Below are 14,191 nucleotides of genomic sequence, written 5' to 3'. Positions count from 1 at the left end.
AGTCAAATAGAAATATAACTTGTGTTATCTTTTGCAGTATATATCAAAGAATTATTTAAAAAAAAGGTTATGATTTCATAATCTTACTGAAATTCTAGACTTAACTACATATTTCGATAAATCAGAAGAGCATTTATTATTGAAAACGGTGCAGCTCTATGACGTTGCAAGAGCATTGGATTTGATTAAACCACTAAAATTGATGCATCTTTTTCTGATATGTTCTTTGCAAATCAAATGTGAGATAAATAATTTTTACTTTTGTTTTGCTGAAGAAAATCGTTAGCTAACTACAATATTGATTATTCTTTCATCAGTTTCTTTAAATGTGAATAGAAAGACATATATTTGTTCCGTGTTTGAGATATCTTTTTATGAGTTCTTATTACTTGTTAATTGATTATTGTTGATAATAAGAAAACAAGAAAAAAGAGGTTTTGCAACTTCGTTTTTAGAGTTGGCGATATTGATATACATTGGCGCTGGGAGCTTCGCTTCCATTTGGCTTGCACTTAAATGCAAACAAGCTTTCTCCATTTGTATAATGGATTTTTTTAACTTGCAACAAAGTATAGAACTTAGATATGAAAGATATCTGCAAAGAAATATTTAATGGCCATTTTTAGTTAATCAATATGCTTGTACAAAAATTTATATTTTTTTTATTATATTACCTTACAAACAAGCCTATACTGTGCTTACATGTTTTTTTAACTAAATACATGACAATTACACATATATACATAGGGCAAAATTAACGATTGTCACTGGTCCCAAGACAACCAAATTTAACACTGGGCAGTTTAAAAATTGTCTGCTAGTCGCCACCTAATCCCCACTTTCTTTTTGGTCAAAAATGTGCTCCATGTTCATTTTATTATTTTTTTAATTTATAATTATAGTTAATATTTAATGATATTCTAAAAATTGGGTCATTTCACACTTGTTTCTTAAAATTTTTCTTTTTTTTTGCACCATACTTTGATAAATGCTTTAAATTATTAGTTTTAAGTTTATGTAATTGTTTGAAACTGTTAAAAATGCTACAACTGACCACTGCCCAATAACAAGATTTCCTAATTTTGCCCTGTAACACATATTATATGTGCTGTAATATTCTCATTAAAAAAATTAATGACTGAGGAGAAATGAATAGTAAAAATATATTTATCTCTTGAAGGATTCGCCCTCAGTGTTGTCTCTTCTTTTAAAAAATGGAAAGAACTAAAAGTGTTCACTTTTCAAAAGAATATCTTAACGTTTTTGACCGGACATACTCTGTTTGTTGCACTTTTGGTCTAGTTCATGAGTAAAGATATTAAACTGATTAAAAATAGTGCTTTTTGTTTCTAAAATTTCTACTGCTGTCTTGCCTAAACTGTTGGCATGTTTTCCAAATTGCAGCTTAATTCATAGTAATCTTTTTAAAGGCAAAAATGAATGTTAGACAATACATTTTTGTGTCTGATTTCATAACTTAGATTTATTGCCTGCCCTAATTAATAAATCTATTTAAAGTTAGGCGATCTAATTAAGATTTAAAACCATCAACATTGCATCTTAATCGGTGAAAATACGAATATTAAATAAAAAGTTATTAATATATTAAGTTTTTTTTTTTCAATTCTGTGCACTTACATTAAATAGTATTTGCTGTTTAATTGTGAAACATAAATTTATTGATGTCAATATAATCTAAAGTTTTATACAATTAAAACACGTCTCCCAACTGTGGCCAACTGCTTTGACCTGTTTTCAGACCTCTGTTTTAATGGCCATGGTAGGAATACCAAGTAACTTTAACCCTTGTTAGATGACTTGTATAAAGCTTTAACTGATACCTCTGTATCTTATCTTTCATACCTTAACCAAAGAGAAGTTGAGCGACCTTGCCGTGTTTAGACCCTGTTTAGCTAGATAGATTTCAGAGCCATAGCTCTTTACCAGCAATGGGAGCAACTCCTCAACCGACTGTTCCACCCCAGTGCCTACAGTCAATATTAAAAAATATATAATTTGTAAATTATTTTATTAAAGAAAAAAATTGAATGATTTTTACTAATCACCACTTTAATGCTGAATTGCTTGTTTTAATTTTAAATATTACATTATATAATGCAATATTGTTCTTTAACTCTAGAAAAAACTTGAAGAAGATTTAGACATTGTTCATAGTATGATGCAACAGAAGGAGCGAGAACTGGCAACATTACATGAAGAAACAGATCCTCAAGTATGTAATTCATTTTACATATACAGTACAGAACCAGTTATCCAGAAATCGGAAAACCAAAAAACTGGAATGCAATTTAATAATTTTTCCCGCCATTTTTAAAAAATAAAAATTTCTTCAGAAGATTTCAGGATTTCTCGTTCTTTTTTGAAAGATAGTTTACCTTACCATCATTTTGGAAATAATCATTAGTGTATTACTTCATCGTTTTTTCTTCTTTTTAAGATTATTTCCAAATATACATTTTTTTTTTTAGTTGGGTTTAACAATTAAAAAAACGGCTTTTTGTAGCGATTCAGAAAACCGGAAAAATCAGTTATTTGGAATAGTGATGGTCCCGATCGTTCCGGTTAATCAGTTCCCTACTGTATTTCCATTATTTCTCCATTCTTTGGTATTAGTGCATTTTTTAAATTGCTCCCTCAAATATAGGGATTTTTTATTTTTGGCCAGTTTTATAAGTTTTATAGATAAAATGTTGGTCAAAAATTATTGGACCACATTGTTGCATTAAAATGGCGATACATTAAAATTATTTCTTTGAGTTTTTCAATGAAAAAAAAATACTAGTTAATAGTATTATAATTATTCAATTTTTTATATTTATTATTTATTTATTTATTATATTTTGCTAGTTAGTAAGGCTCTTTTTAGTAGCTTGTCAGCACATGGAGGCGTTTAGCCACCTTTATCAATCTAAAACTAGACATCAAAAACCTCCTAATTTTTTACCTTAAAAACTGTAGAGGCAATATGCTACTAAGGCAATTATGCTACTAAAACATGCTAACTTTATTCAATCATGAGATACCTTTTGATAGATGAAGGTTGGCATAGTCGATAACTCCGCCCTCCACATGTTATATTATTTAACTTTAATAAGTTAAAGTAAATTATTTAAAAAATATCAAATATTTATTAATACATGTAATTATTATGTGTTCAATGGTTACACCTATAGAATTCTTACATTTTACCAAAGTTCAAGGTTTTGGACAGTTTAAGACAGTAAAACCCATGTGTCCTGTCCAACACCAGTTTAGGGCGTCCAAAGCTCCAACCCTGTTTAGCATTAAATACACCAGTATAGTTAAATTACCAGTACAGAGTTAATTTTATATTAAAGCGATGGTGTAAGTCACTCTGGGTCAATATGGCCCACTTTCACATCTTTAGGAATAAAGACGGGCAGTGGGTTTCCTCACAGAAAGGGGCACTGAGTTTCGAAACAGCACTCAACACCTTAAAAAATTTATCAAAATGTGTAATATTATGTAATAACTCAATTTGCTCCTTAACAATTTTTAAATTACTCTCTTATACTATTTTATGTGTGCATTTCAAAAAGCAATTTTCTCTCTCGTTATCAAAATAAGAGAAAAATTAATAGCTTATAAAAAAAAAATTTTAAAGCATGTAAAAAGACTGCACAAATTTTTCAAAAAAGGGTTAATGAATAAATAACTTGAAAGCTTTTTTTTATAATTTAAACTAAAAATTATGAGAAAAGGAACATTTAAAAATAAATTTAGAATCACTTAAAAAATTTGTTCATATACCTTGAGAAACTTATAAAAATTTAGCCTGTCAAGAATAATCCTTACTAAGTAAATATTTAAAATCAGAATTAATTCTGAAATAATAAGTAATTGAAGTTAAACTTATAAACACAGATAATTTTACTGGTGTGTAATTATTATTTGGAGAGTTAATTAATTTTTTAAGTGGGATATGAATAAAAGGTTTTTTAAGGGATGACTGTTTATTTTCACAAAGAGGACGCGTCAAGGGGCAGGCAGGACCGGCCACCGTTCTAAAAATGCTTAGGGAGAACATTGGTATGAAGTTAAAACTTTAGGTTAAAATTAAATTTTATTTCCTTTACTGCATTAGTTTTATTCTTTTTAATAGATAAAATTGGAAGCAGAGTTAGAATCTCTTGAAAAAGAATTGGAAAGTCAAAAATTCATTGAAGAAGATCTAAGGGCTGAATTGCTAAAAATGGAATCAGAGTTAGAAGCTTCCAACAATGTTCTGAAACAGGAGAGCGAACAATGGAAATCGCGGTTAAAAGACCTTGAAACATCTCATCAACTGGAAATTGAAAATCTAAAAAATCAACTGGAAATCTATAAAAAGACTATTTCTAGTGTGGCATCTGAGGACATTGATTTGGCGTCTTTACGAAATGAAATTATGGTATGATATTTTTTATGCTCTAAATAGCTTGCTAGGTTCATTTCAGGTCTTGAGAAATCTCAGAATTTTAACTTACCCCACCAGGTATGTTAGTTTTTCAAGATACAGGATGTTGCAATAAAAAAAAAGACAACAATTTCCTATATAATTTTATTAAAAGTAAATAAATTAACAAAAAATTATAAGAGTAGGCTTTTACTTCTAAATAAATTTAATTTGTTGCAAAGTGTCGGCCTTTTACAGCGATGCAAAAACTTAATGTAATTTTCAGCACAGTACAGGGCACAAGTTTTCTATTTTATATATCTATCTTTAATCTCGCTGATGCCCTGGTTCAAAGTTTTAGTGAGTTCAAAGTTTTGTGTGGTTTAGTGCAGAGCCCTGGCTCAGAAATGGGCCATGTACTGTAATCCTTTGGATTGAGATCTAGCGAGTAGAGTTGCCATTCTTCAGATGATATCGTGTCCAAAAATGTTTATTGTACTACTTTTGTGCCTTTTTGACCTTGTGAGCAGGTGTGAAGTCTTGTTGAAACGTTCAATTTTAATTGCAGTTCTTTTTGATCCAAAAGCTTCTAGAATGGCAGACTTTTGATTTTAACATGCCACTTGCGCAAATTATGTCCTAGACCATGATAGACTTTGGATTTTGGCAATTACATTATAGAAGTGCTTTTTGGCCCACAGCCTATAGTTGCCTGGAGGATCCAGAAACCAGATCCTATGTCTTTGATAGTTATGAACTTGTTGAATAGTAAAGAACTTCCCATCGGTTAAAAGGAATCTCTCCCAGTGCTGACTTGCAAGTGTCTTAAAGTTTTTCCGCATATCTGGGGCCACACAAGTTCATTTCTTTCAGTGAGTAGCTTTACTTTTTGAAATTTGTAAGGCTTCAGTCCAAGATCTGTTATTGTCATTCACAATAACAGACCGCACTGATCGGTCCGACATTCCTATTTTATGAGTGATCTTTCTTTCTCTTGAAAACTCTCTAATTCCTTTGAACTCACTGATGGAATTATTGGAATTGTTTACATCCATTTCCTGAACGTCGGCCATCGTTGTCAAGCTCTTGGAAATGGCCAATTGCATCGGACATGTTTTGTCTAGGCACATTGAGCAAGCTAACAATTTCACACTATAGTTTTCCCTGCTTAAACAACTCTATAATGGTAGATATTTTGTTTAACATTGTATATCACACTGAAATTTTCCGTGCTTAAAAAGCTCTAAAATAGTAGATATTTTCTTTAACATTGTAAAAAATTCAATAAACAATGTGTAGACTAAGAGATACATTATTAAATATTTTATTATTAAAGTGATAAACTAAAAGAAGTGAACACACAAATTAAGATGAAATTAAATTCTATGATGCAATAACTTAGTTTGAGTTTTTTTGGTTTAAGTATATGCCTGAATCAAACTTTGACATGCTTAAAGCATCTTTGTCAATTGCATAATAATGAAGACATATTAATACGCAGTGAGCCAAAAAAATATTCATATTTTGTCGTTTTTGTCCGTCTGAATAACTTTTATTCCAATGATGGTATTTTCACATACTAACTGCTGATCTTAACACATTGTTGACCAGTGACAGTGTTTCCGCTATGTTCCATTACAGTGTTTCCGCTATGGTAGCTTTTTTCGCAAAATACGAAAAGACCCCTCAAAAATGCTAAAATTCAACAAAGCATTTTCGCATTTTTGCTAAAGGACTTTACTAAATTCCATTAAAAAGAAGCTTCCACGAAAAACCATGATGCTAACATCCATGAAAAAAACTTGATCAAACAAGAAGGAGAAAAAAACTAAATATCTTTCTCAAGAAGAACCATGACGCTAGCGTTCACAAAAAAGCGAAGTCTCTTTGTGAAAAATGGGGTATTGATGCAACAATACGTGTTAGAAGACGCTGCAAAATGCCCGGAGAATTGGCTCGAAATGTCAGTCTTTCCGCAGAAAGTGAAATTTCTCGCGTTATGAAAAGTGTTCTTGATCGTCTCCAACAAGAAATATATACACGATTAAGTGACCTTAATTTCAAATTTGGATTTCTACTAGACGTTTAAAATTTATTAAACAAGGATAATGTTGATAACGTCCTTGAAATTTTTTTTAAAAAATTTGGGTGAATTTTATAAAACAGATTTCAATGGAATAGAACTCTTTATCGAAGTATGTGACTGCAAAATGTTGCTCCGCAGTAGAAAAGAAATTGAACTTAATTGAATTGAATTGAAATTGAACTTAATTGAATTGAACTGCTATTAGAATCTCTCACTTTTATAATCCCGTATGGAGAAGATATTTTTCCAAACCTGAGAGTGGCACTTCAAATACTCATGACTATCTCAGCATCAATTGCTAGCTGTAAATGGTCAATCAGCAAATTAAAATTAATTTTGGCATATCTACGATCAACGATGGGACAAGATCGCCTAAGTGACCTAGTATTTTTAAGTGTGGAAAGAGAAAAATTTGAAATGATCAACTTTGATGATATTATTGATAAATTTGCTTCATCAAAAGCGGAAAATTTATACATAGTAATTAGTTTTATTAATGTATTATAATCATATTATTAAATATATGTATCTCCTTAGAGATAATAAATATTTACTTTTTTATTGTTTTAAAACTGCGTGTTTTTAAAATATTTCTTTATAAATATGTAAAATAAATAATAGGTATCTTTTGAACTAATTCTAGATGANTAGCTGCCTTAATTTGATTAAAACTAATATTCGAAACAGGTTGTTAATCAACCATGTAAACAATTTGTTAATGATTAATATTGAGGGCCCTGAAAGTGCATTTAACTTTCAAGAAGCATTTGTAAAATGGGCAAACATGAAAGAAAGGAAGATTGTTAATTATAAACCAAAATGTTTTGATAAATAATAAATGTGTTTTTTTTTGTTATAGGTATTCTTTTTGATATTCTTGTACATTAAGCTATTCTTTGTCAGATAACTTACAGTACTTGTTTGATATAAAGTAATTTTATAAGCCTAATGGCATTTTAGCATTTTGCTAAAACTTTTTTTCAGATTTTAGCTTTTTTGCTAATGAATTTTTAGACTCAGCTTAAACCCTGTTGCATTATCCATTTCAATTTATGAAACTCGGGTCGATATAGAATGTTCCAAAGTGTTATTTCATTCCTTATAAATAATATTTATTGGAGTTTATTTTGAATGCTTTACTTCCATATTTTATTACAAAATAATAGCCAGCGACATGACGTAGTTTCTGCTGTGTGAAATTTCCAATCAAAACATGTTAATGTTTCAAAGGATTGATCTCAAGCCTGCTAGTGCTTTAATGCTAACTAAATAATTACAAAATCTTGATTTCTCTCAATAAATATACCTTTTTTCAGGGGGATTTGGCTTATTAACTTCTGATATATGGTTATTTCTGAACTGTTAAAAGCTACATTCTGTGAAATAGTCCCATTAGTTAAGTCAAGGAGCAGTAAAAAGCTAGGGCTTTTTGCGTTAAAAGGTCCTTCTTTTTTTTCCTTGTATTATGAATCAAGAAAAGAAATTCACCCAAATTAAAGTTCGTTTATCTAAAATAATTCTTTTTAATAAATAATTTTAAACGTTTATTATTTTATTTTATAACAGATTTTTATGTTTATTTTAAAGTATGTGACTTTAAATGACGAAATATGAACGAAATAAATTTAATGGGTTCTGAGTTATAACATTTCTACAAAATCCATGTTTTTAAATTTTTATTTCTCAGAATCTCTTTTTTGAAATTTTATCATTTAAAAGTGCATACTTTAAAATTATGTAAAATTTTTAAACTATGCAATTTTTTGACCATTATTAAATAAAACTTAATAATTTTATGTTAGAATATTTTAATATGTTGAAATTAACATTTAACGACCTAAACTTATGGCTCTTCTGACCTAACTATTGGGACCATTTTTCCCAGATTGGTGTCTTCCACTTATCATATTTCAGTTGCCAAGATTCTAAATCGATTCAAAAAAGGGTTTATTCAGGAAAAATTTTGCGTCTTTCATAACTTAATTGTTAGCACCTGTCTTTTAAGATATTGCTAACAACCTTAAAAGATTGATGCTAACTATTAATCAATGCTATTAACTAATTATAAAATACTATTAATTAATAGTATAAATGATTGTGTTTGACTTAAGATCATTAAGATAGTGACGTAGTCTGTGAAGATTGAATCATTAGAACAAAGATTAATTAGGATTATTTCTTTTTTTTTTCGTACTCACTGCATTCTTGTTGATTGAACAAGTGTTTAAATATTTATTTATTTATTTTTATTATTTTTTTTTTAATTAGCTATATTATATTACTTAAATATCAAAGTCATTTATTTATATTTTGGGTTTCTTCCTTTGAGGAAAAGCAATAAAATTTTATTTTTGTTTAAATCATATTTAATCTTTATTATGCACAATGTAATAAGTACATATATTATTCAACTCTATATCTTTTGTTAAAATTTTATTTTTTAGGAAGCTACCAAAATTATAAGGTTCGAAAATCCCAGTGATAACAAAGACTACTCCAATCTTGTTTACTCTGTTTTAAAAAAAGCTGTTGACAGCAAATTAATGCAAACACAAAAAGAACATGAGGCTAATGTGAGTAGTATTCATGAAAATTGGCAGCATAAGATTGAAGATGAATATGTCGACAAAAGTAATGTAGAATCTCTTCGTAAGAAGTACAAAAAAGAACTTCATGAAAGATTGAAAAAAGAGGCAGCAGACAAAGATTCGTACTGGCAGTCTAGATTAGAAGAACTTAAAAATTCTCTAAAGGAAAGTTACGATGAGCAACTTTCTAAGGAACTGAACTTTCTTCAGAGTAAATTGAAGGAAATAACCTCAGAAAAGACCCGTCTTGAGATTCAGGTTCGAAAGTTGACTCAACAGGTCGAGAAACTCGTCGAAAGCCTTAAGATTCAAAAAGAGAAGATTCCTGCCCTGAAGGAGAAGTTCACCGAAAAGTATGAAAGAGAGCTAAAAATGTGTGAAGAAAACTCAAAAAAGAAGCTCGAACTTGAGGTCAAATGTGCTCTAGAACAAGAAAAAGAAAGACACCAAGAAGAAATTGCTGAACTGCAGAAAATGTACGAAAAACGTTGGAGCAGTGAGATGCAAAAAATAATGACCAATCAAATGGAAGAGCTTAAAAAGTTGAGCAATAACAAGAAAATTAACCTTCAAGCAGTTTACAATCAGTTTTCCACTGAGTTCAATGAACAGTTAAAGAAAGTTCAGAATGAGTGTCTCTCGCAAATGAAAGAGGAACGTCAGCGTTTTCATGCAGAGCACAAAGAAGATCTTCAAAAAATCGAACTTGATTTGCAAAAGCAGTTTGAAAAGGAAAAGAAATCTCTCCTTCTTACCAAAGAGAAGGAAATTGCAACTTTTTCTCAAGCATTGAAAGAAAGGATGGCAGAAATATCTAAATTAAAGGCTTCACTTTTGAATAAAGACATTGATAGTTGGGAAGAGGAAAAGACAAATCTTGTATCTGAGCACAAAAAGGAAATTGAAGATTTAAAGCATAAATACGAAAGATTTGTCCAAAACCACAATGCCGAGGTTAAAAATATGGAAGAGGCTTATAACCATCTTTTGGAAGAAGTTTATGAGCTGTTAAAAAGTAAGTAAATTTGTATTTCCTATTAAACTTATAGAGCAAAAAATTTTCCATTAAACATGTTTTATTTATTTATTTATTTAATCAATACAAATTCAATATAAAGGATCCTAAGATATTTAAGGTAATGTATCTTTTCATTTAAAATAGAATAAGGAAAAGGAATGAAAATAATAAATGGACTACATAAATTTAAACATTAATAATAAAAGCATGTTTTAGTTATAACAGTTTGAGAAATAAATTACTTTTTGTTATTTATATTAAAATAGAGCAAAACTTAACAATTATCGACAATGCCAACCTTCATCTATCAAAAGGTACTTCAAGATTGAATCACGTTACCCTGTCTTATATACTAATAAATTGATGTTTAGTTTTCATAGTGGTAGTTACGCCACAATACTCCCCCACCAGAATTTTATCAAGGATAGAATTCGATGAACGGATACCACTAGTTGCTGTGCTTGTGAAAGACCGGGAGAGCTGGATTAACAGTGTTTTCATCATAGAAAAAAAATGGGTGAGAATTTCTCACCCTTTCTCAAAAACAGGGTGAGATTTCAGAAAGTTAAGTGAGATTTCCAAAAACTTAAAAAACACAAATAGACTTGGAAAAAAAATCATTTCTTTTATTATAATACATTTTTANTTTGATAATAAAGTACTCAACGTGGTGAGAGTAATTATCGACAATGCCAACATTCATCTATCAAAAGGTACCTCAAGATTGAATCAAGTTAGCCTGTCTTATATACTAATGAATTGATGTTTAATTTTCGTAGTGGTAGTTATGCCACAATACTCTCCCACCAGAATTTTATCAGGGATAGAATTCGATGAACGGATACCACTAGTTGCTGTACTTGTGAAAGACCGGGAGAGCTGGGTTAAGGTCACCAGGTTTTTTTTTTTTTTAGTGCTGAATGTGGGAGGTGTATTAACTTTTCTGTCGTAGTCGCTCCTGTGTTGCCTTTAGCAGTCGAGTGTATACATTGTGTGTGATTGAAATTGAGCAGCAGCAGCGCTATAAGGTGAATGATGTTGCAGTCACAAGTAGCAAGTCAACTGTTCAATGTGTACCATCCAAAGAAGTGGGCATTACTGTCAAGATAGGCGTCATCATATCACGTCCGCGTCACCAATGTGGGGGGGGGGTATCAACAATGCCAATCTTCGTTTTCGTAGTGGTAGTTACGCCACAATACTATTTGAGAATATAACAGTGATAAATATAAACATACTACATATATGCCATACAAATTTACACTGCTAGCAGAAAATTTTATTTTAAAAAAATAAATTTTAGAAATGCTCCTTTATTTTCATTTATACAGTTGATTGTAGTATAAATAATTTATTTAATAGATAGATAATGTTTAAAAAACTTTAACTCTCTCAATAATTACAATATTTAACTAATTTTATAATTTAGCAGAACATACATTTAATGATGGTATATTTTATTTTAGTATTTTCATCCATATTGTTTCGGCGCTAATTTTAATTTAATGTTTTCAGAATGTGAAGGAGCATATCTTACTGATAATATTTGATTTGCAATACTCCATAATTAGTTTTTGATTTGAATTGTGTACTGAGTTGAACTATATTGTCATACTTCTTAAACTTGATTACATGAAACTAACACCTTGTAAAGGTTGCAACAAATTTACGTTGTTTTTTTTTTTTGTGAAGGGTACATTCTTGTTGATTGANTTTTTTTTTTTTTGAAGGGTACTAATAATAAGAGTCCAGCATTTTCCTGGTTTTTCCAGGAGTGTTCTAAGAGTATTTTTAATCTAGATTAATTCGTGTCTTACAGAGATACTTTTAACTCCTTTGCAAGCATATTTCATGCATTGAAAATCAGAAGACTTCTTGAAAAAAACTAGTCTGATTTCTTTCATGTTTTGTATTTTAAATTAAAACTTAATTATTTTTTTTTTCTCTACATCCCAACTCTGCTATAGCAATACACTTGTAAACAGCTGAATGTGCAAAAAGGTTTTTATCATTAGTATTAGTTGTAGTTTTAAATATAAGAACTATAGGCAAGGTTTGGGTATTGGACGTTCTAAACTAGTTTTGAACAAGATTCGTGGGTTTTATTGACTAAAACTGTCTTAAAGTGCCCAAAACCTTGAACACTGATAAAAAGGTAAAAATTCTAGATGTGTAACCATTGTACACTTAATAATTGCATATATTAATAAATATTTTATACTTTTTGTACAATTTGGTTTAATTTATTAAAGGAAAATATTATAATATAATAGGAAAATATGACTTTTGAAGCTCCACAATTCATTGAACTACAAAAGTGAATGCCTTATCCTTTAAATATAAATAAATATGCTTTTAATAGTGATAAATTATGTTATTGCATAAGGATAAATAATGCAATATTAAAAATAACGATAAGCATTTTTAATAAAGCAAAAACTATTCTTCATTTTGTTTCTTATTCAAAAATTTACCTTTTATTTTTCTTAATATTTTCTTAAATTGTGACATAATCTGAGTAAAAAGGTTTTGGACAGGATGGTGTAAACTATCGGTTTATCCATTCTGTCCTAAACCTTGCCAACTCTGACTATAGGTTTTTGTTTTCTAATTAAATATATGAAAAAAATTACTCCACCACTACAAAATATTCTCTAGCACTTGCCTGGAAAACCTGAATTGGGCTTAAATGCTACAAATAGTGCCTTTAGTTACAGGCCTTAATTATATATTCTGAGTACAAAATTCCTCCACTAGATGCAGCAAATATTTACACTGGTCCTAGTTATAGTTAATATTTTTTTTATGTCAGAATTATAAAACTATTGTTTTTAACATTAAAATCTATCAATTTTAAATGTATATAATTTGTCTTGTAGTTGCTAAACGTGCTGCAACAGGAAGTGTTCTCTCTGACTCTGGTTCAAATAGGACTGCTACTCCATCTTCCGAAATAACTTCTTCCGACGAAGCTTGCAGCTCGTGCCGAGACGACATGCTGATTGGAAATAAAAATCTTTTAGCGGATAAGATTTACCAAGAAGGCAAGAGGGTGTGTATGACTTCCTGTAAAACAATTTTAGTTTTGTCATGTCTATCCGAGTAGCAGAAATTGTACGAAATGTTGGTGAATTATAGCCTTTAAAATACAATGTATAATTTATATTATTAAAATTTTATTCAGACAGGTTTATTGCCAGATTGAATTATCTTAACAACTATTTTTGTTTTAAAAGAAATTGAGCCATTTGTTTAATTATTTTGTTTGAATTATTTCCATTAGATCTTAAATTTAGTTGATTCATCTGACCTAACCTCAGGAGTGGAAAAAGAAGCCTGCTTATGGTTGGAAGAAAGAACTTATGTTGATGGAAAACTGAGACACTTAATAAACAAAATTTCTGTAAGCAACTTTCATTTTTTATTTCAATTTTAAGACTGCTAGGTTCTAAAAGTTTATCTGATTTAGACCCACTTAGTTAAGTGGCCTCATTGTTTAACCCCTTCCTTCTCGCTCCTGTGAAAATGGCGGGGTGAGGTTTCGCCCTCTATTTCTCGCTTCCGTGAAATTTCCGGGCTGTAGTGTTCAGTAGTAATGCACCAATAAGAATGAAACTAATTAATTTCTTTTGCCCAGAAAACATTTTATTTCTCATTTTACACACCAGATGGCAGTACCAGGATATTTTTAAGGTAATTGTATAGAGTTAGTTTATTTTAAACTAGATATCAGCACTAATCAAATACATGTTTTTGGCAAAATAGGCAGTTTTATGACCATTTCCTTGAAAATTAACTGACTAAATTCAATCAACCGTCAAAAAAGATTAGAGATTGAGGAAAATTCTGAAGCCTATTTACATGTGATTTATTTAGATGATCTTTTTTCATACCCGGTAACAACCCCGGAATTTCCGGAGTATCTCCGGAAATTCCAGTGTACTCCGGGCACTCCGCAAAGATATACATTTTACCCGGAAAATAAACCCAGTAGCTAATTTTCACATTTTTCTTAAGATGACGTCACGTAATCCTATTCCCCGCCCCTTTCATGTCAGCTCCTTCTCCTCCCAATCGAGAAC

General features: G+C 30.1%; 2 protein-coding genes across 9 annotated transcripts in view; one reads left to right on the top strand and one right to left on the bottom strand.

Annotated features, from left to right (window-relative positions):
• LOC107449418 (uncharacterized) overlaps nucleotides 1-14,191 on the bottom strand; it is a 314,197-nt gene that overhangs the window by 121,028 nt on the left and 178,978 nt on the right. The window lies entirely within an intron of this gene.
• Nucleotides 1-14,191, top strand: part of LOC107446576 (golgin subfamily A member 4) — a 97,905-nt gene that overhangs the window by 59,244 nt on the left and 24,470 nt on the right. For 6 of the 7 annotated variants that reach the window (XM_071186741.1, XM_071186740.1, XM_071186742.1 and 3 more), the window contains 5 exons: nucleotides 2,141-2,233; nucleotides 4,145-4,432; nucleotides 8,948-10,106; nucleotides 12,989-13,161; nucleotides 13,393-13,512. In XM_071186741.1, the coding sequence (XP_071042842.1) occupies nucleotides 2,141-2,233; nucleotides 4,145-4,432; nucleotides 8,948-10,106; nucleotides 12,989-13,161; nucleotides 13,393-13,512 (1,833 nt within the window). The remainder of the gene's footprint in view (nucleotides 1-2,140; nucleotides 2,234-4,144; nucleotides 4,433-8,947; nucleotides 10,107-12,988; nucleotides 13,162-13,392; nucleotides 13,513-14,191) is intronic. The other variant, XM_071186743.1, reaches the window with a different exon arrangement.

The sequence above is a fragment of the Parasteatoda tepidariorum genome, chromosome 10 (genome assembly GCF_043381705.1).
Source record: "Parasteatoda tepidariorum isolate YZ-2023 chromosome 10, CAS_Ptep_4.0, whole genome shotgun sequence".
Taxonomy (NCBI): Eukaryota; Metazoa; Arthropoda; class Arachnida; order Araneae; family Theridiidae; genus Parasteatoda; species Parasteatoda tepidariorum.
The sequence above is the reverse complement of the archived record's forward strand: the minus strand, read 5'-3'. Positions and strand labels throughout refer to the sequence as shown.